Source organism: Macadamia integrifolia, chromosome 3 (genome assembly GCF_013358625.1).
Source record: "Macadamia integrifolia cultivar HAES 741 chromosome 3, SCU_Mint_v3, whole genome shotgun sequence".
Lineage (NCBI taxonomy): Eukaryota > Viridiplantae > Streptophyta > Magnoliopsida > Proteales > Proteaceae > Macadamia > Macadamia integrifolia.
This window is the reverse complement of record NC_056559.1, coordinates 17,188,104-17,210,699: the sequence shown is the minus strand read 5'-3', so window position 1 is coordinate 17,210,699 and position 22,596 is coordinate 17,188,104. Positions and strand designations below refer to the sequence as shown.

The 22,596-nt window shown below is 40.0% G+C and overlaps 2 protein-coding genes across 2 annotated transcripts in view; one reads left to right on the top strand and one right to left on the bottom strand.

The window, feature by feature from the left end:
* LOC122073623 (presequence protease 2, chloroplastic/mitochondrial-like) overlaps positions 1-2,929 on the top strand; it is a 42,119-nt gene extending 39,190 nt beyond the window's left edge. The window contains exons 15-19 of the mRNA XM_042638231.1: positions 312-576; positions 660-822; positions 935-1,115; positions 1,664-1,735; positions 2,257-2,929. Coding sequence (XP_042494165.1) covers positions 312-576; positions 660-822; positions 935-1,115; positions 1,664-1,735; positions 2,257-2,398 — 823 coding nt within the window. The 3' untranslated portion in view covers positions 2,399-2,929. The remainder of the gene's footprint in view (positions 1-311; positions 577-659; positions 823-934; positions 1,116-1,663; positions 1,736-2,256) is intronic.
* An 11,370-nt stretch (positions 2,930-14,299) lies between these two features.
* Positions 14,300-20,968, bottom strand: LOC122074612. Its single transcript, XM_042639514.1, has 6 exons — positions 20,636-20,968; positions 19,777-19,921; positions 17,879-18,139; positions 16,946-17,027; positions 15,312-15,508; positions 14,300-14,822 (listed from the first exon to the last, which is right to left on the bottom strand). The coding sequence occupies exons 1-6, from the start codon at positions 20,887-20,889 to the stop codon at positions 14,520-14,522; spliced, it is 1,242 nt and encodes a 413-aa protein (XP_042495448.1). The 5' UTR covers positions 20,890-20,968; the 3' UTR covers positions 14,300-14,519.
* Positions 20,969-22,596: the final 1,628 nt, after the last annotated feature.

Below are 22,596 nucleotides of genomic sequence, written 5' to 3'. Positions count from 1 at the left end.
AGCCTTCAGTGTTAAATCACTTCTTGTGATAGGATTCCAACTCAATATGATCTACGATTGTTGTTCAATTACAAATGTTTCCTTTGTAATAGCATCCGAAAAAGAGTGAAAAAAGAAAAAAAAAAGAACGAGTTCTTTTGTTTTCCACTTCTTCAAATAACCTACCTGATTTGCATGCACCTCTCTTCTGCAGAAATTTTTTTTCTTCTTTTTTGCATGCTTTTTTGTTGGGATAAGGCTGAGTTGTTGTATGCTTTTTTGTACAAGATCTAAGGCTTGAAATAATTTGTTCCCTTAATCTATTTTTCTAGTTATTTGGAATTTCTACGGACCCTTGAAGAAAAAGTTGACCAGGACTGGAATGGAGTTTCATCGTCCCTTGAGGAGATACGCAAATCATTGGTTTCAAGGCAGGGTTGCCTGGTCAATATGACTGCAGATGGGAAAACTCTAACAAACACAGAAAAATTTTTGAGTAAATTTCTTGATTTGCTTCCAGGCAAGCAACCAAGCAAAACTAATTCTTGGGATGCTCGAATTTCTCCGGTAAATGAAGCAATTGTAGTTCCTACTCAGGTGAGATAAATACCTTTGGTTTACCTCTTTTTTTTATTTACGAATTTCTTTATCATTTAGTTCATGTTCTGTCACTTGCGCAGGTTAACTACGTTGGGAAAGCAGCAAATATATATGAGACGGGTTATCAGCTCAGTGGTAGTGCGTATGTCATTTCCAAATACATTAGTAATACATGGTTGTGGGACCGTGTCCGGGTTAGTGGTGGTGCATATGGAGGATTCTGTGATTTTGACACACACTCAGGTTCAATTTTGTCATTACTCTGTGCTCATGTTTTCCAGTCGGGTTACTCACTTTGGTAGAAACCTAGAATATGATAATAAGGAACTAACTAATTGTTGTTATCTCTACATAGGGGTGTTCTCATACCTTTCTTATCGTGATCCCAATTTATTAAAGACACTTGACGTATATGATGGAACTGCTGACTTCCTACGAGAGTTAGAGATGGATGATGAAATTCTTACAAAAGCAATTATTGGAACCATCGGGGATGTGGATGCTTATCAGCTTCCTGATGCCAAAGGTTACAGCAGGTAACAATGACTTCTAATCAAAAGATACAAACAAGCTCCTCCTCCCCCGCCCTCCCCCCACCCCCCACCCCAACTCTCCCTCTGTAGGATTCTATACTTGCATCGATATCATTGCTTGAAATATAGATGCTAATTATTGTACAACTAATTCAGTAGCTAAAGTCTCCTCAGTGGTAATGGAATTCATCTGCCTTTTAATTGCGTAATTGAACTCTCTCTCTCTCTCTCTCTCTCTCTCTCTCTCTCTCTCTTTTTTCCCGGGGGAGAGGTGAATATGCATCCTCAGACTTATTGATCGAAACCTTTGTGTTATGAGTTTGGAACTGGGATGGGAAACAAGAAAAGAAATATTGAAAGTAAGGTCTCCATGTATAAGTTTCTTATTTTCACTTTCTACTGTAATCAGGCCATACATACTTCCTTCTGTATGTAAATGACAGTGGGATACAAGTATTATCAATAAGTGCAATTTTTCCTTGATGACACCCTCTTTCTTCACCTATTTTAAATTTGATGCCCAACTTAACAAACTCAATCTTGTATTTCAGTTTGTTGCGCTACTTATTGGGAGTCACAGAAGAAGAAAGGCAGAAAAGGCGTGAAGAGATATTATCAACTAGGTAAAATGTGTGGTTAATCCCTTTTGACATTAGATTGATTTGATAATTATATCTAGGCAATGGGAACATGATGGCATGGTGACCACATTTGTCACGGTGTCTAGGCGACCCAAGGCGTTAAGAGGGACCTTGGATGCAAGGCAACACCAACAAGGTGGCCAAGGCGACAAAGGAGACCAAGGCACCTAGAGGCCTATGATGCCTTCAAAACTATGATGATGACTGTTGGTTCTACCATCTCATTGCCTTAGACACTCTTAGCAAGTGTACTTTTGGAATGAAAGTTTTGCTTGTTTATTTAAATGAAGTCATTGATAGAATAGACTTCGCTGTCATTCTCAATGCTGTTATAGGGCTATTGTCCGAATGGTGTGTCTATGTCCACCACTAGTTGCCTGAGACACGAGCCCATGGTCCTATAAAGTATTTCCTTTATATAGGATTAAGTGCATATGTTCAATATGTGCTTCAGTCACTTTCAAACTTCTCTGATTTTGACTTATTGACCTTTCTTTGTGCAGTTTGAACGACTTCAAGGACTTTTCTGATGCAATTGAAGCTGTAAAAGAGAAAGGTGTTGTGGTGGCAGTGGCATCCCCAGAAGATGTTGTTGCAGCAAATGAAGAGCGCTCTAATTTCTTTGAGGTTAAGAAAGTTCTGTAAAGCAATACCCACTGCTCATGCATGCCTGGCTCAGGAAGCTGTGGGAGCAACCATATCTGATACATTTTCTTCATAATTGGTTCACACATCCTTTGGTCTAGATGCATACTGTTATGCTAGTATTGTTTTGTTACATTTTAGCAAGGCCCCCCTTCCCCTCCCCCAGTACTACGAGACTGATTTCCTCGTTGTCAAAGTGATAAAAGGCAACCTAGAAGTGAAATCTCAACACCCATTGCATAAGGTCTAGGGCAGAGACACCACTTGGATGGTGGTGTAAGTCTGGAAACATTAGTGTATATTTTGTTTTAATTTTTCAGGGGGAAGTGGTTTTCTACCCCTTGTTTGGGGGAGGGGAGAGACACATGGAGCGTTGGCATAGCCTGTTCTCCTGGGCGGAGTTCTTTTCCCCATTTTTTTATTTCTTTCTTTTTTTGGAGTGTTGGGCAGAGAGACGTTAATGAGGGCAACAGTCCTTATTTCTGTCACACCGTAAACGTTAACATAATCAAGTCCGAGTCTTGTATTCCATCTTCTTGAACAGAACTACCTTGTTTAATAGAACTAAATAGGTAGTTACAAAAAGGAGAAGGGAAAACAACCTCCAAATGATAGGTTATAGTCAGCACAATGGTTTTAAAACTCCGATTAGATCGATCAGTATTGGTTTGGCTGGATTGGATTGGATTGTATCGGTTTTGATTCATCCTATGTCCTCATCCTATCACTATATATAGGTATGGCCCAACGGTAAAAGCACAATAAAAACTGATTTTTATTATAAAGGGTAAGAATCTGATCCAAGCAGATCTAGATCAATAGTGGCCTTTAATCGATCCCGAGTTTTAGAACTTAACGTTGGTCATCGGAGAACAAGATGGGCGACCATGCAGTGGCTTACACTGTGTTGAGAGATTGAGAGGAGAGAAGCTTTGCCAGGGTTCAAATCAAGGTTATTTTGGGTGCATTGAAGATCAAATGGTATTTACTTTAATGACATCAACTTCTACGTACTCTCAATCGTTGATGAATAGTCCACCTCACCCTTTCTTAGCATCCTTTTGTTTATCAACTCCAAAATTCTTTCTCTTTTCTAACAACTTTTTGAAAATGAAACGATCCTTCTTCAAATGCTATTTCTTGTGGCACCAGTAACACTCTACGTTGTTTGTTTTTTCATCTATGAAATCCTGAGCATTCTGAGATGTCTAAGGCTCTTGAGAGCCTTTTCTCGTCATATGGCTTGAAGTTTCATTTCTTTGAAAAAATTTTGTTTCTTCTGCTAGGTCTATTAGAAGATCCCTTGTGAAATGTGGCATTTGTACTCTCAAACTTGTTTTGTTTCAATTTTTTCTCCTATTGAGCGCAAATGGAAATAAGCTCATTTAAACTCCAATTCTCCTTTAGTGACATGTAGGTAGTCTAGATGATAACCTTAGACTGATTAGGGAGGATATTCAGTGCAACATAAACAATATATTCGTCATCGATTTGTATTCCAAGATCTTTAAATTTACTAACATCAATATGTACGTCCAAGTGTATTCCCTAACACTCCCATTTTCATTTTATCTTGCATTTATTATCCTGATCGTCAATGTGCTTGCCCCAACTTTCTTGTTAAGTTCAAATCTGGCATTAATAGCATCCAAGAATTCTTTGGCAGTGCCTTTGATTTCTATGTTTCTACGTATTAAGAGTAATAACTACCCCTATCCTTTAGGATAGGAATTCACTGATCTTCTTATTTTCTTGTTTTAAGTGTGAAAAGAACACTAATCTTCGAAAATTCAATCACCTTTGTGCAAAAGAACTCCTAAGTCAATATCTCTTCCTAACATGTGAATATTTACCCAGAAACCCTAATGACATCACTTTTGAGAAAATGTCATCTTTATTGCTGGGGAAGATGCAATCGAATTAAATGTACCACTTTGATGGGTTCCACTCAATCCTATCACATATTTCCCATTGGAGATGTGTATCTTTAAGTTCAGGAATATACATTTAAATGTCACTAAGACAATAAAAAATTGTACAAGAGTCACAACCGTAATTATATTCATATCCTTCGGGCTAAGAATGCACTGGTTCTCTTGAGAATCCATATTTATTGTGAAAAAAAAAACAATAACTTTCGAGATCCCCTCACATTTGGGCTTAGAAACCTCTAAGTTACTGTCATTTTCTGTACCTTGGGTGACATCACATTTGTGAAAATGTCACCAACTTTGTTGCTCTGAGGAAAACCATGAAAGAATAAGAAGTGTTACTTTTGTGGATACCACCCCACCCTTTCATAGTTTCCTGAAAATTTATTGTGCAGCTAGGAAGAGTGTGCGGAAGCTTACACCCAATTTAGTAGTTTAAATTAAAAACAAAAAAGAATATAAATCCAAACAAGTCCTTAAGATTTTTTTTTTAACCTTCCTGGTCGACACCGGTCAACTCCAGTCAGGTCACCACCGACTTTTTCGGTGACCCACTGGAGAACCCAAACATGTCACATTTTCGTGTTTTCGGGTCGACCAGACCTGGCCGGTTCAACCATACTCAAATTCATGTGGTTGATTCGCTTGATTAGACCCGATTTTGGTTTCGACGGTTCAATTTGATTTGCCTTATGGTTCAAGTGAACCCCTTTATGCTTTTGTAGAGGTCTGTAAAGAATTCATGGAACCTCCAAGAATCGAAAATGGCCATGGTAATGAAGAGAAGGCCTTCTTGATTAAATGATCAATTTCTACGATTTTAGAGATGGAAGCTTGATTTAATGCCATTGATTAGAAGATAACCCATGTATTCATGTTGATTTCTTTTCTGATCTTCCTCAAGAGTATTGGCATAGTTCTATCCTTCTGTCATTGGCGAAAGCCTTGGGGCACCCAATTGCTATTGATAAGAGAACTAGAGAGTCTTAGTACCACAATCATGCCAGGGTTTATGTTGATGTTATTACTTTTGTCCTTAGAATACCCCTATTGAATATCCCATCAAACCCATAAATCATTTCCGGAATATTGCTTCAGTAGGTGCCATCGGCAGATAGCACCAGTGGACGGTGCCTCTTCAATTGGTGAAACAATAGCTTAGGAGTTTCACCGGTAGATGCATCTGATGGATCTTGGACATTGACTGGTGAGGCCTTGAAAGGTGAGATATTTGCTCAGATGAAAGGTGAGATATTTGCTCAGATTTCATTCTTAGGGAATTAGTCCCATTTGAGTGTCTATGGGATTCATAGAAATTCTACTTAAACAGGGGTTTATTCATATATTAGGTGGGTTTTCATCACTCTAGGGCAAAAACCTAACTCGGACTACATGTATAAGAATCGTACATGATTGCGTTGATTAGAAATTAGAGAACATGATCCCATAAGTTAAGTTCCAACTGAACACAGAAATTAAACCTCAAATCTAGCCTTACTAAGTTGTAAACCCTTAAAATCCTAGTAACTTAGTTAGAGGTGCGCATGGTCCCATACTAGATAAGATGGTATTGAAGCATGCATGAATAGGGTCTTACATAATCATGTTCAACCAATTAGATTTTAGCTGAACATAATCCCTAGTTTAAGTTCTACATAATTGGATTTGGATAGGAGAGAGAGAGAGAGAGAGAACTCCTACCTTGTGTTTGTGTATGCAAGTTTGTATTAGATTCCAAAGCCTAGGTTCCTCCTTTTTCTCCGCTTTCCTTCTTTGTCTTCTCCTTCTTTAGTTTAGTGAATGAAGAAATGATTCGGTTGTACTTTATATACATATGCAACTCCTACTAAGGCATGTTTTGCCGAATTAATCCATTTTCTAAGTAATAAACATTAACTCTCTAATTGATCCATTTAGGCCCACCCCTATGGTGTCTGATAGATTTTCCACCATTGATGATAAATAAAATCTCGAAGGCTTTTGGAGTATGCCGGTGCGAAGCCTCGGGCCCCACACCCAAATAATGTAATTTGGACTGTACAGTACCATCGGTCTGATCAATCGATGAACATTGTTGTTAACACTTTGGCTGGGATTTCTTTTGTGTCTTTTACCCTACTAGTTATGGGGTTCCATTAAGGGATTGCATACTCGGAGTGGAGCATGCCTATCTTGGATAAATTCCCTAATATTAGGTTACTTTAACCTTGAGGTCTCAAAGGTTTGAATCCTCTCCAATTAGATCAACATGATCTACACCGACAGGTAGGATCATCTCTTTCCTCTTCACAAGAAATTGTTACGATCTAGTAGTCTCTAATGTTGTTAAGTTCCTGTGTGTCATCTGTTATAAGAATTTAAAATAATTGGATTAGGCTTGGGTATAATAGTGCCACCGGTGGATGGAACAGAAGCTCAGGTTTCTGAGTTTTGCTCATCAGTTGATGTCTCCAGTGGGTTGGTAATTCATCAGTGACCATCAACCAACGGGACCCCGAGAGTGAGGTCTCTGCCTAGATTTCATCCTCAAATCATTTTGGTCCATATGGGTTCCTACTATGGTCAATTTATCATTTATGTAGGTGAGATCAACCAAATGCCTCATTGTACTCATTTAGGTGGGTTTCCCCTATTTAGGGTTTGAGTCTAGGATTTGTCAGCATGCAAAGGGATCATACATGCCTAGTTTGATCAATTTTACATAGAACTAGTCCCATGAGTGGGTTTCTACTGAACCCCAAGTCGGCAAGTCCTAACCCTTAACCTAGGCCTTACTATGTCATTAACCTCTTAGAATCCTACTAACTTAGCTAGGTGTCACAGACCGCCCACTGAAGGCCCACAGGCCAAGCCCATTAAGCCCATGGACTTAGGCCACTGGGCTTAGTAAGGCCCAGTTTTTAGAGATTTCTACCAAAGTGTGGAACTCTAGATATTTTATAAGGAAATATTATGTAGAGAGGTTTCTAGAGTTCTCCACTAAGGAGGTGGAAAGCTTCTAGTTTTCACCCCAATCGTTGGATGTAAGACACATGTACATATCTTAGCCATTCATTGTAACTAGGAGTGACTATAAATAAAGGTGCCCTTATTTAGCCAAGGCACGAAGTAAGTGAGTTCTCAAGCCTTGTACACAAGAGTTCTTTAGTGCATTACAAGTTCATTCTTCCCAAACTCACTCTTGTGTTCACTTCTTCTCTTCCCAAATCCCTTAAGGAGGGTGGTTAGGCTGACTTAGCGCTAGTGAAAGTGCTAAGTGTCGGTGCGGTTGCTTAGAAAGGTCTAAGGCCGTGACAGTTGTGGTATCAGAGCTTCGGTTGCGAGGGAGCCAAGCTTGTGGGATAAGCATTATGTCTAACCTTTCAGAGATACACGACGTTGCAACATGTGAGCAAAACCGTGGAAGGGAGGGAAACCCCAACACTGGGAAGCAAAAGAGGAGCAAAGACAAGTCCGTAGATGTTGGTTGTGCTATGGAGTCTCGCTTAGCTCGGGTGGAGCTAGCAATGGGCGAGGTGAAGGGACGCCTCGATGTTGTAAAGTAAAGTGGGAAGGAGCTCGAAGGAGAGCTCAAGGAGTCCCTATTGAGTACTCTCAACACCATAGCATATGACCAAAACGAGGAGTTTGCATCCTTTAAGGCTCATGTGTGGGAGGACATTTCCACCTTCAAGGATCACATGCGGGAGGCGTTGGCCAAGATAGAAGCTTATGTTGCTGAGGTACGTGAGGATTGGGCTTTATGTAAGAGGGCGGTGGCCAGCGGAGCTACTACCTCACGAGAAGTGCCTATGATGGAGGTGCCAAAGCCCAAGCCATTCCCTAGGAAGAGAGATGCCCAAGAAATCGACAACTTTTTATGGCATATGGAGAGGTACTTCAAGGCAATGACACTTAATGATGAGGCATCAAAGGTATGGACCGCTACTCTCTACCTCACCGATGATGCAACTCTATGGTGGCGTAGAAAGCATGCCGATATAGAGAGAAGTATGTGCACCATAGACACTTGGGATGATTTCAAAACTGAGTTAAAGAAACACTTCTATCATGAGAATGCCACCTTCTTGGCTAGAAAGAGCCTAAAAAGGCTTAAACACACAGGTTCTATTCAGGACTATGTGAAGGAATTCTCTATCCTAATGTTCAAAGTCCCGAGTATGACCGAGGAGGAACTCCTATTTAACTTCATGGATGACCTCCAAGGCTGGGTTGCCTAAGAACTACAACGTCGAGGCGTGCAGGACCTTGCCTCAGCCATCACAGCAGCAAAGTCATTAATGGAGTTTAGGAGAGACGATAGTTCCAAGCCCAAGAAGGGCACTAATGGGAAAGGTGGGGGAGAGAAGGGGCCTAAGACATACCCTCCCAAGGAAGGTAGTAGTAAACCATCTTTAAACAAGGAGGGCAGGCCCAAGCAAGACAAAAGGGACAAGTTCATGCCCAAGGATAAGTATTTCTTGTGTGATGGTCCCCATTGGGCTAGGGATTGTCCCAAGAGAAAGGCTCTCAATGCCGTACTCGAGGAGAAAGAAGACAATGAGGTGTATATGAGGTCCCTACAACGACTAAGTGCCATCAAGGCTAAGACAGAGATCAAGGCCACAACCTCACAAAAAGGGCTAATGTACGTGGAGGTGCATGTCAAAGGTAAGCCCACTCGTGCCGTGATAGACATAGGTGCTATGCACAACTTCGTCTCAACAGAAAGGCAAAGAGACTTGGACTTAAAGGGATCAAGGAGGGAGGATGGCTTAAGGCTGTCAACTCCTAAGCCCGTCCCATACATGGTGTTGCTCGAGGGGTCGAGTTAAACATCGGGACATGGAAGGGCACGGTTGACTTATCGATAGTGCCCATGGATGATTTTCAAGTGGTGCTTGGCATGGATTTCTTACGAAGGGTTAAGGCCATACCCATGTCATTTATCAGCACGGTTTGCATTATGGAGGAAGGAGCTCCATGCATGGTCCCAACTGTACAAGGGACCAAGGACGGCCCAAAACTTCTTTCGGCTATATAGCTCGAGAAAGGAGTTAAGAAGGGGAAGACAACATACTTGGCAGCACTCTTAGAGCCTAAGGAAGACGGTCCAACTAAGGTGCTACCCAAGCCAATCGAGAAGGTTCTCGAAGAGTTCAAGGATGTGATACCAAACGAGTTACCCAAGAGGCTTCCACCTAGGAGGGAGGTGGATCATGCCATTGAGTTGGAGCTAGGCACCAAGCCACTAGCAATGGCACCATATAGAATGTCACCGCTAGAGTTGGAGGAGCTAAGGAAGCAACTCAAGGAATTATTAGATGCGGGATTCATTCGCCCTTCTAAAGCTCCCTACGGTGCTCCGATTCTTTTTCAACGGAAGCATGATGGATCGCTTCGACTATGCATCGACTACAGGGTATTGAACAAGGTAACAATCAAGAATAAGTATCCCATTCCTTTGATAGCAGATCTATTTGATAAACTTGGTGGGGCAAGGTACTTCACCAAGTTAGACTTACGATCGGGATACTACCAAGTCCGCATCACAGAAGATGATAAGCCTAAGACAACGTGCGTGACTCGATATGGCTCATATGAGTTCTTGGTGATGCCCTTCGGACTCACGAATGCCCCGGCTACATTTTGCACCCTTATGAACAAGATCTTCCATCCCTACCTTGACAAGTTTGTGGTGGTGTACTTGGACGACATCGTTGTCTATAGCAACACATTGGAGGAGCATGTGCAACACTTGAAGATCATCTTCAAGGAACTAAGGGACAATCAACTCTATGTTAAGAAGGAGAAATGTGCATTTGCACAAGAGGAGGTGATGTTCCTTGGTCACAAGATTAGAGGTGGAACCTTACAAATGGATGACAACAAGGTGTGGGCTATCCAGGAATGGGAGGCACCAACTAAAGTGACTGGGCTAAGGTCTTTCCTTGACTTAGTTAACTATTATCGGCAGTTCATTCAAGGTTACTCAAGAAGGGCAGCTCCACTTACAGACTTACTAAAGAAGAACCGACCATGGTTATGGTCGGACGCATGCAAAGAGGCCTTTGAGGACTTAAAGAAGGCTATCATGGGAGAACCAGTGCTTACCCTACCTGACTATGGCAAGCCATTTGAGGTGCACACAGATGCATCTGACTTTGCTATCAGTGGGGTGTTGATGCAAGAAAGGCACCCCATTGCCTATGAGAGCCGTAAGTTGAACGAGACAGAGCGGCGCTACATAGTCCATGAGAAGGAGATGACCGCGGTGGTGCATTGCCTAAGGATGTGGAGACACTACCTACTTGGGTTACAGTTTGTGGTGAAGACGGATAACGTTGCCACTAGCTACTTTCAAACCCAAAAGAAGTTGAGTCCTAAGCAAGCTAGATGGCAAGACTTCTTGGCAGAGTTTGACTTCGTCTTTGAATACAAGCCGAGTAAGGCCAACGAGGTGGCTGATGCGCTTAGTAGAAAGGCAGAGTTAGCTTCTCTTAGCCAACCGGAGGGGGAACTTCTAGAGTTGATCAAAGAGGACCTCCAACATGATCCTGTGGCTAAGAACTTACTTACCCTTACACGGGAAGGCAAGACAAGAAGATTTTGGGAGCAAAATGGCTTGCTCTATGCTAAGAAGAGGAGACTCTACGTGCCTAAGTGGAGTAACCTACGGAGAAACCTCATTCGCGAATGCCATGACACTAAATGGGCTGGCCACCCAGGACAAAGGCGCGGGCATTGTTGGAAGCGGCTTACTATTGGCCTCAGATGCGGGATGACATAGAGGCCTATGTGATAACTTGTCTTGTATGCCAATAAGACAAGGTGGAGCAGCAACCACCCAGGGGACTACTGGAGCCACTTCCCATACCAGAAAGACCATGGGAGAGTGTCTCTATGGACTTCATCAGTGCCCTACCCAAGTTAGAAGGGTGTGGGTCAATAATGGTGGTGGTTGACAGATTTTCAAAATATGGCACATTCGTGGCAGCACCAAGGGATTGTACGGCAGAAGAAGCGGCAAGGCTATTTCTAAAGCATGTCGTCAAACATTGGGGTGTGCCACAATCCATAATAAGTGATCGAGACCCTCGCTTCACAGGGAGGTTATGGATAGAGCTATTCAAGTTGTTGGGATCGTCGCTACACTTCTCAACAAGCTTTCATCCCCAGACCGATGGGCAAACAGAACGCATTAATAACTTGTTGGAGCTTTACTTGAGACACTTAGTGAGTGCTAACCAACATGACTGGGCCAAGTTGCTTGATATGACTCAGTTCTCTTACAACCTCCAACGAAGTGAGGCTACGAACCAAAGTCCATTTGAAATTGCTACGGGACAACAACCCTTAACACCAAACACGGTGATGACCGGCTATATAGGGAAGAGTCCTTTGGCATTTAAGGTTGCCAAGGAGTGGCAAGAAAAACTAGATGTGGCTAAGTCATACCTAGACAAGGCCACCAAAAAGATGAAGAAATGGGCTGACAAAGGGAGGCGACCAAAAAACTTCAAGATCGGGGACTTGGTACTTGTGAAGCTTCTACCCCAACAATTCAAGTCCCTAAGGCAGGTACATAAGGGGCTGGTACGCAGGTATGAAGGCCCGTTCGAGATAACCAAAAAGGTGGGCAAAGTATCCTATGAGGTGAGCCTACCTCCTAAACTCAAAATCCATCCAGTCTTCCATGCAAGCTTAATAAAGCCATACCATAGAGATAAGGAAGACCCAAGTCGTGGAGCCTCAACAAGAGCACCAATGACTATCACTACTTCCTACGATAAGGAGGCTGAATACATGATCGTTGATCGAGTCATCCGAAGACGAGGAGTACAACCTAGTAGGGAGTACTTAGTCAAGTGGAAGGAGCTACCAGAGAGCGAGACAAGTTGGGAACTCGTTGCCTCTTTATGGCAGTTCCAAGACCACATTCAAAGGTTCCATGAAGAAGATGCGACGAGGACGTCGTCGAATTAGGTGGGGGAGAGTGTCACAGACCGCCCACTGAAGGCCCACAGGCCAAGCCCATTATGCACATGGACTTAGGCCATTGGGCTTAGTAAGACCCAGTTTCTAGAGATTTCTACCAAAGTGTGGAACTCTAGATATTTTATAAAGAAATATTATGTAGGGAGGTTTCTAGAGTTCTCCACTAAGAAGGTGGGAAGCTTCTAGTTTCCACCCCAATCGTTGGATGTAAGACACATGTACATATCTTAGCCATTCATTGTAATTAGGAGTGACTATAAATAGAGGTGCCCTCATTTGGCCAAGGCACGAAGTAAGTGAGTTCTCAAGCCTTGTACTCAAGAGTTTTTTAGTGCAATACAAGTTCATTCTTCCCAAACTCACTCTTGTGTTCATTTCTTCTCTTCCCAAGTCCCTTAAGGAGTGTGGTTAGGCTGATTTAGTGCTAGTGAGAGTACTAAGTGCCGGTGTGGTTGCTTAGAAAGGTCTAAGGCCGTGACATAGGGCTGCATGCTCCCATGCTAGATGAGGTGAAATAGAGGCATGCATGCAAAGGGTCTTAGATATCCATGTTCAGCCAAGTAGGTTTCAGCTACACATAAACCAAATCTCTAGCTTAGGCTCCTGCCAAAACCCATATCAGGAGTGAAGATTAGGAGAAAGAGAGGTGTACCACCTGCCTTAGGGTATGTGCTTAGGTTTAGATGGTAGATGGCTCCCCAAATCTCAAGCTCCTTCTCCTTCCTTTTTCCTCTCCTCCTTTCTTTAGTTTATGAAATGAAGAAATGAATTTTTTTTTTTTTTTTTTTTTTAATGACAAAAAATGAATTGGTTTACACATTATATACATGGGCCTATGTGACTAAAGCATTTTGCCTAAATAGTGTACTTTATAATGATTGATTTAATGAGATAATTGATCCATGTGGGCCCACCTCCGTAGAGTTTATATAGGCTAATCCATCACTATGGGTGATGAACCAAAACTCAAAGCAAAAGAAGGATTCAATTGATTTGATGATGGATTTGGGCAACTAGAACTCTCCCAACCGGTAAATGTAAGAGGATCAAAGAACTAATCTAATAATAACCAGGCGACCCACATAGGAGAGGAGCTTCCCTTTCCAAAGTTGGAGCCTTTTACGAATTTGGTTCAACATAGTAATGCAGTGGTGGACAGTGAGTCTAGAGGAGATAAAGATGGAGGCCAAGGTATTTGACAGGCAAAGCCAAGAGAGAAGCCAGTAAGCTCAAGAAGGAGGGCTTTGCTAGAGTTGGAAACTCCAACAAAGAAAAGACGGAATTTAAGCAGATTGTCGGAAAGAGATTCAAAAAGACGAAAGGACGACATAATGGATTGGATGGAAGTCTCATGCTTTTGAGAAGATCATGAGCTCACCTATGAAAGCAAGGTGGGAAAACTTGGAGGCGTTACATTTAGGGATGGGAGAGATGAGGGGAATATTGTTGTTAATGGGGAGGAATACACCATTGGGCCTAGCAAAGGGAGCTTGACCATTGACAGTTGAGTTGGTTATGATCCCAATAACAGCTCGGGCAAAGGGGGTTTTCCCACCAATTATGTCATGCATGAAAGGACAGCAATTGATGCGGGTCCGAACTAGCCATGGCCGCAATGGCAGATGCAACCTGGCCACCAGCGGCAGCTACTAGTGCTGCGACGGCACCAGGTGCAGCAATAGGTGGTACTTGGGTGATGGGAGGATGGATGGGATTGGATGCTGATGACGCAAGTGCATGTAAACGGCTGCCATTGCTACTTGGGGAAGATGTTGGAGACAACAGGCAATAGGGGGAAAGATGGTGGTACAGCTGCAAAGCCACCGGCAGCTGAGTTAATATCGTCGAAATTTTTACGCTTACAACCCAGAGTAGGTTTCGTTCCCATTGATCACCTACATCGCACTCGCAGTCGTTGAAATTGATGCTAGAGCATCCATTGTTGGATTCCCATTGAATTGCTATGGATGAACAAAATAGAAACAACGAGGCCTGCCAGACAGAGGTAGCAAATTTACATTAATAGCCCCTCTTAACTGAAACATAGTCTCATAGAAGCGAAAAATGTATGGTTACAAATTATGTTTCTTACAAACAGATGCACCTTTTTCTTAGAAACAAAATTTTCTGTACAACATGAGCATTGAATCTATGGTAATTCTACACCACAATGTCCATCGATCATCTAAAGTAAGTTTAAACTCAAATCAGTTCTAATGCAAGGATTCAAGGGTGGCTCCACTTTGCCCAGCTTGACTTGAAGATGCTCCATGCTTCGAGAGCTTCTTCAGGATGTAAGCCATAGCAACTTTAGCACCCAAGCTAGAATGGCCACGAGAGAGGCAAATGACACCTCCAAGCAAAAGCAAGCAATTGGCTACCGATTTTCTAGAAGGCCGTCTCAAAATTTTCCTCTCTTTTATTTCATCGGTTACCCTCTGGCTGGCTGCACAACCAACACTTCTCGAAAGGGCAGGACTTGCAGTCATAATCACAGTTTCCAACCCAGGTGGCACCTAAAACATAACAAGAACATTTATTAAACATTTAAGGAAATAAGAGGGCAGCCAAAGAACATCAAGGTGACAATCCATCCAGGAATTGAAAATCCAATACACCCATTATATCCAGTCCAACTTTCACAATACTCCTTTGAAAAGAGGACCGGACCCGCATCCATGATTTCTCAGTCAGGTAAGACTCATAACGGCAACTTGGAGAAAAGAAAGTGAAGAGTAATCTAACATGATACATCTTAGATTTTATCAGATTTTTTTTGGAAGTCTGATCTGTACTCTTTCTAAGTTCTGAAACATCAAATTCTCCTCCTGTTGTCATGAAGAGACAGGGACATTGTACTCAACCATGTTTCACTGAATTTTGGGCCTTGAATTGAGCATTAGTACCAAGCAAACCATATATTGATCAAGCTGTCAATAAACTATTCAAAGGCACGTCAGTTAATAGCCAATAACCAATGGCTATTGTAGGATAGAAATCCTCACCTTCTGCACAAGAATGACAGCAGTCATGACTGATCTAGGCAGAGGGCAGTTGGTGGGTGCATACCCACGTAGTGCAAGATCCATTTTACACACATAATTCCAAATTCCTTTGGCAAAGGCTAGTTTTGCCATCTCTACATTCAAACCTGCATCTTCTTGGTGCACCATCTTGATCTCACATGCATCTCTACCAGGCACTATAATACAAAAAAATCCAAACCAAAAAGATATTAGCCTTCTTGGTCCAGGAAAATATCAAATCATACTAGAAAGGGTCACCATACAGCAGTAGCAAGTAATACAAGGGACAGATTGTAAAAGCTACAACTTACATCATTTCCAGCTTCCAGCAAAAAACAATATGTGAAAAATAAATCGCATAAAGTAGCTTCAAATAACACCAAAAATTTCAATGATTGAAAGTAGACTTGAATATGAACAGCATGGTACAAGAACTAGTCAAAGAGGATTAATCTAGGACCTACAAAAAGTTCGTTCAACCTGACTTTGTTACAGTTGCATCTCCCCAAAGTAGCAAATTTCACCAGCAGAGTTGACGTGTTAAATCAAATCCAATTCACCAATTGATTTCAGACCTACCTTTTACTTGTAGAAATGATAATAATAATTCCACCCCAATATTCCAGAGAAACTGGACCACTTTTATCTAGGGTTACCACAGGCTGAGACCCCAACTGATATTTTAGGTCCTGGCTACACCTAAATCTGCCAACTAAATAAACAGCGGTTAGTGAATTAATATATTATGTAATAATTTGTTTCAAATAGAAAACAACATAATTTGATGATTCCTACTAATCTAAACCGAAAACAGAGAGAAACAAGGGAAATACAAACTACTAATAATGTTAAGCACCAACTTTCTAGAAACCAACAACAGAAGAGTACAGAAGCAGCTACTAGTATCCATTTCAAGCTTGTCAGTGGACTTTCTGTTCTGTGTTTATCCACCGATCTTGTGGTAGTGCAAGTCATACCCAAGTTGACTCATGCTAGACTTGTACTCTTGGCATTGACAAAGATTTCCGTGGAAAGTTCATGTTTTCTGCTGGACATTCTAGAATAAGAAGAACTATAGGATTTATGATGACACATACCCCCACAAAATAGAGTTCACACTTCACAGTAACATGGCCTTAAGTTGAAGGGAATGGCATTCATTTAGAGAAGTATTAAGTTTCTCTTCCTTTAGACTTTAGTCCTTGGTCCTTGATCTTTAATGATTTCAAAGGCTTTCATTTTCCTCAAGGAGACTGAGTTCCAATTACAATTTTTCTGCTTTTACAAGAGCCTTCCATTGTTTCTGAAGATCAATTTTTTCTGTTAAATTATTAAAGTTTACCCATCTACCTTACCCTCCACAAGAGAGAGGGAGAGAGCATGTGAAATGTGGTGTGTCCCCGAAACATCCCTCTAAAAAAACAAAGCAAAGAAAAGACAGTATTAAGGTCTACAAGACAAACAGTAAAGGGGGGTCTATATCGATAAAAAAGAAGCTACAAAATCAAAATCAAGTTCAGATTTTAGTGTCATGGGAAAAATTAGCACGTCAAAGAGATGTTATGTTTGGTTGGGTCAAAGAAAAGAACAAGAAAGTTGGAGGATGCACTTGCCTTTCTTGATACACCAACCAGAATGGAAAAATCCGACACGTACATACTTCTTCCTTCGTGGTGCTAAATCATGCTCACATGCCTAAGGGGTTATCAATGGGGGCAAGGACAGTTGGTATTAGGTAAATTACAAAGAGATAGAACATGAAATTATAAAATCAATTACTACAGACCCAAATATATCTTTTGTACTACCCAAAGCTCAATATGACCACTTCATAATATTTTCCAGACAAAGAAAGCTTTTGATACCAAACCAAGGATTTTAAAAGTGGCATAGGGCCTGATCAGTGGCCCCAGTGCTGGTCTAGATAGACATTGTTCAATTCAGCCAGATACCAGCCAGCCAACCTTTAAGAAAGATCAGCATATTATCCAGTATCAGCTGGAACCGTGGCCACCAATCCGCCAGACCCAATCCCAATTTCTGAGCCTGGTACTCAATGGCTCAATCACATCAGCCAACCACTTCAAAAAGTAAGCACAAGATTCATTCTAAAAGAACCCATCTTGAGTGTTTGCAACATAAACATGTATAACTTACAGGGATCTAAGAAAAGCAAGATATCCAAAATCTCAAACCCAGATTTCCACAGCACTATAGAGCAAAAGACAATAAAAAACAAATAAAAGAAATTTCCTTATAATAGAATAAATGAAGTAAAAATAAAACGTAACGTAGTAGTACTCCGCTAACCTCTAGAAGTGTTACCGATTAAAAACATAAATGTATCAGAAGTTAATGCCACTAATATAACCTATTGGATGCTTTTCCTATCCTCCCACAAAAACTGCACAACAGCCATGGGGAAGGATAAACTACAGAGGATCCATATTATGAAACTCAGCATCCTCACAACAACTAGGAATGCTTGGAATCTTCTGCAATAATTATTTTACAGTCAAATTGAATCTATTCTTGGTAATGCTTACCTTGATAAAACAATAGAAGGTCTTCTCTTTCCCTTCCCATAGTCGCCAAGCCAATACATACTCCCTTGGTGTCAGAAATGGGAACTTTTTTACTGTGCGGCCTATTTCTATCCCAGTGGTTTCATCAATCTGCAACTGCTCATGCTCAACCACCATTTTGTCCCACAGTTTCCGGTACTCATTGTCCATATAAAAGTCTCTTAGAAACTCAGGTGAACAGTTCTCAAATATTGTCACACTAAGGTATTTCAGGGGTCCATCCTGCACAACAGAAAATAATCACCAATTAAAATGCAAGCATACCAATTTCATTGGATCTTTCATGCTTGTAAAGCTGCTGATTGGCCTATATATATATTGGCACTACAAGCTAAGTACCATCGTGAATTTCAAACTAAATCATGATTATAAAATTTGGACACTTTTGAGTCAAGGTGAAGCTTTAGGCAATGGTTGAGTATCATGAGCACATGGGTTAAAGACAATGCCAAAAGTGGACATCCGGCAGAAACAAAAAAAATAGGCTAAAATGAACTGTGGTGTGCAAAAATCCTATGCTCACCAGGAGGTCTCAAGTTCGAGCCTCTTGGCTGTTACCTACTTCCCTCCCCAACCTATCAAAAAAAACAAAAAAAAAGGCTAGATTTAGAACGAACTTTATGTCGGTGAAAGATTTATTTCAAAAAAAAAAAAAAAAAAAAAAAAAAAAAAAAGAAGGTACGAGAGAAATTGATTTTTTTTTTTGGGGGAGGGGGGTGGGTGAGAAAAACAAAAACCTAAAATTTCAAGACAATTCTCACTCAGGCTCCCATTGTCCAGTTGACCAGGAATCGAGTTTCAATTTTCTACAAGTTTGACCCTCGAAGGAAAAAACGTAGCACGCCAAGGTGCTAAGAAACCTTGCAATTACAAACAAAAAAAATAAGAATTAACTTGATAAGGATTAGAACACTTCTTAAAGTATATAAAAGAACTTGTACATCTAAACCCGAAAGATGACCCTAATCAGATTACAGAGTATCCTTCAAACAATCCCTCACAAATATACTCTTAAGTCCAGTTCAATTCTCAGGAATTAATAATCCTAGAAATCAGTTTTTAATGGATAAGTGGAGCATTAATATGAAGTGGATAGTGAAGATAACGAAGGCATGTCATCAGTTCATGGTTCAGCCCTCCTAACTCTATGATAGCCTTGCATTGTGATGGGTGTCCCTAGAGCATGATATTGGCTCCTATGGTGGGGTCATTTGGAATAATAAGGGGGTGCCCATTTTAGCTTTTGCTGGTGTAGGGAATGTTGCTTCGGTTCTTCACATGGAGTTATTATCTATTATGAAAGGTATAACCCTGTGCCTTGATCACAACTTGCGTCATATCTCAATCAAGTCGGATTCTAAGCTTGTTGGGGATATGCTTAATGGAGAAATGCAAGGTCTGTGGGATACTCAAGTGATGAAGAGAAGGATCTTACAGTTGATGGGGTCTTTAGTTTCAAAAAAGTTCAAGCATATTTGGCAGGCACTAAACAGACCGGAAGACCTTATGCCTTCTCTTGGAACTACAGGTGAAGAAATTCAGATTAAACCTATAGACATCCTACTGAGTTGAAGGCCTTTGTGGAGGAGGATGCGGCCAACATGGTGTATTACAGAGTACAGTGTTTTATCTTTTTGGGTTGTTATCAGGGCAGGGCCTATTCTGCTTGTGCTAAGGGTTCCTTTTCCTTTCTTTAAGTCAGTCCAAAGAAGGTAGAATGCCAATTTCTAGTATTTTATTTTATTTTATTTTTCTCAATACATAATACAACTTATCAGGGAAAAAAAAAGTCCAGTTCCCAGGGAATGAAAAATAATTATAATAATAATGTATAAAAATAATAGTAAAAAAGCACTAACCTTGGGTTTGCAGCATTTTGCACTATAGGAAAGAAGGTTGTTCCTTTTGTCTATGATGTTTTCCCAATTCTCCTTCTCATTAAGCTTCCCATCCAAACTGTTAATTAAATTTCTCAAATCTTCAACTGATATAATTTCAGAGATTCTGGAGGAAAGGAGGAAGATGAAACTTCTCCATCAGATACAACAGCAAAAACTTGTATCATATTGCCAAACTTCCACAGAAAATTAACATAACCCATATGTATCAGGGAGTCATTTGACTGCCCAAGCATCAAACTAATTATTATACATCAAACACTAAGCATCTCGGATCTCCATCTAGGTAGTAGCCATGGTTTGGTCTTTACTTAAAATACATGAATATAACCCAAATGGACTGGAAAAGAGACTATTTGAAATCAAGTATTGCATAACCAGAGAGTTCCCTCCAGTTTAGAGATAACTTCAACACAGATGGTCACTAAATTAAGCAAAAAGAGCACGAGCCATAAAATACATTGTGAACCAATAAATTAAACTACCAAATCCAACAGAAAGTTAACATTACAAAAGCATTTATAAGCGAGAAGATTAGATTGACCAATCTTTAAACACTGGAGCCCCTAAAGCATCTCAGGTCTCTATGAAGATGAAAGTAGCAATTGTTTGATCATTAAATGGAATTCATTCATCATTAATACCCAGGTGGAGTTGAAAAGTGACGATTTCGAATCAAATAACCGCATAGCTAGATACATTTACCCAGACAGCCATTAAAATAGAAGCAACAAGAACAGAGTGGAAACTTAAAACATAATTAAAAACTGCCACCAAAAAAAAAAAAATCCAATCTGACAAAAGAAGAAGAAGAAATTACCTGGTTTGGGAATTCCCAGGGCGAGAGACGGTGGTTTCGCCATCCACAGAAACGGATTGGCGGCGGCGGCGGCGCCTCTTGAGCGTTAAAGCCCTCTTTGCAGGTTGGCAGATAAAGAGAAAAAGAAGCACGAGAATCGTCACCCAACAGCCACGGGTGTTTTCCCGCCAGAATTGGTCTGGTCCGACGAATATTCCCGTCAGATTCGAGGGAGAAAACCATGAATCCATGGCCAATTCTCCGATGGAAAGCATGACTAGAGCTTGGGTGATCTTCGGTTTCACTCTCCCTCTTGATTTCTTGTGGATCGACTTCTTAGGTAGCAATTATGTGGCTGTATGGGACCACAGATTTCCAATAAATATATATTTATATTTATATATATATATATATATATATGTCTTTGTGGTCAAAGTTCGGTACCCTTTTGTTTTTTTTTTTTTTTTTTTTTTTTTGTGAGGAGGTTGATCGCATTTAATATTGATACACACTACAACAAAGGAAGCCTAAAATTACGATTTTTTCTGTCGTAATGGTCTAAAAATCATTATAGGAAAATTAGATTTTGTGATCTGAGTCGTCCTCTTTAAATCCAAGTGAATCGGAATGAGTCACAAAAAATAGGTAAGTCATGTCAAAATTTTCCTTCTTATTTTTATTTTAGTATTTTTCAAGCAATCCAAATATATAATTAATAAATAAATAAATTAAATGAGATAATATATAATAAAAGTGTTTGTTTTTTAAATTTTTTTATAAAGCTCATCATTCATTGTCTCTTGGATGAAAGTGATAAGATCCGCCTTGAAGATGTCATGGTCATAAATCATTTTTTTAAATTAAAATTTAGATGTATACACTCAATATTCGCTAGATTCAATACAGAAGACTTAGGTCATTGAACATTTAACATCATTAAAATATATTTTAGTTCAAAACTATTCAGAAATGCCGACTTAAACTTTTGACAAAAATCGACCGTTTTTTTGTGACTCGGGAAAAACAAACAAGTTTTGAATGACTCGGTACGATTTGGTCCCAATATTGTCATTTTTTAATACAGGACGAGTCTCCATGACTCTTGACCATGTTTTTAATATTTTAACCAAACTTGGCCTAGTTTTCCTAGTCAAAATCTGGTTTGCCAACAATGCTAAAAATAGCTTATTGTGGCTATATAACTGCGATTTGCTATTCGCATTATAAGTGTCGTCGCTAGGTCTGTGGTTATGGATTTCACACCGTAAGGAAAGAGAACTCTATGGTTGCGAATGTTTTCGCAACAAATTTATTACTATAGATTTCTAACTGTGAATTTTTTTCATTGCAAATCTATAATTGCAGATATTCATATGCAAATGTTTTTGCAGTATATTTATTATTGTGGATTTTTAATTGCGATTTTTTTCACATCAAATCTATAACAGCAGATATTAGTTACGGAATATTGCACTCCAAATTTTGTATTGACATTTTATAGTAAAATTTTTTTGTGTAGCAAAATTTATACTTTCAAATTTTGGATGCAGAAATTTTCATCACAATTTGTAGTTGTGATTTTATAATGGTAGATATTTTGTATAGAAATATCTTAATTGTGAATTTTAACTGAGAATTTATTATGAAAACATAGATATGACATTTTTTAGCAGTGACATTATAATATCTTTTATATATATATATATATATATATGTGTATATGATATATACAAATGGACCTGTTTCTCGAACCTGCATAATTCATTCAATACATAATAACTTATATATAACCATATATATATATATATATATATGGCTCGACTAGTTTTTAAGTGCTCCTTATTCGTGTCCAAGTCTCTCAAGCCCTATATATGAGTTTCCAAGTTACTTTCTCTAATAAAAAAAAAAATGATTATATAATAATCAAATTATAAATACTCATAACAAATGGTTAGTTGTATATCAATTTACCTTCTAATACT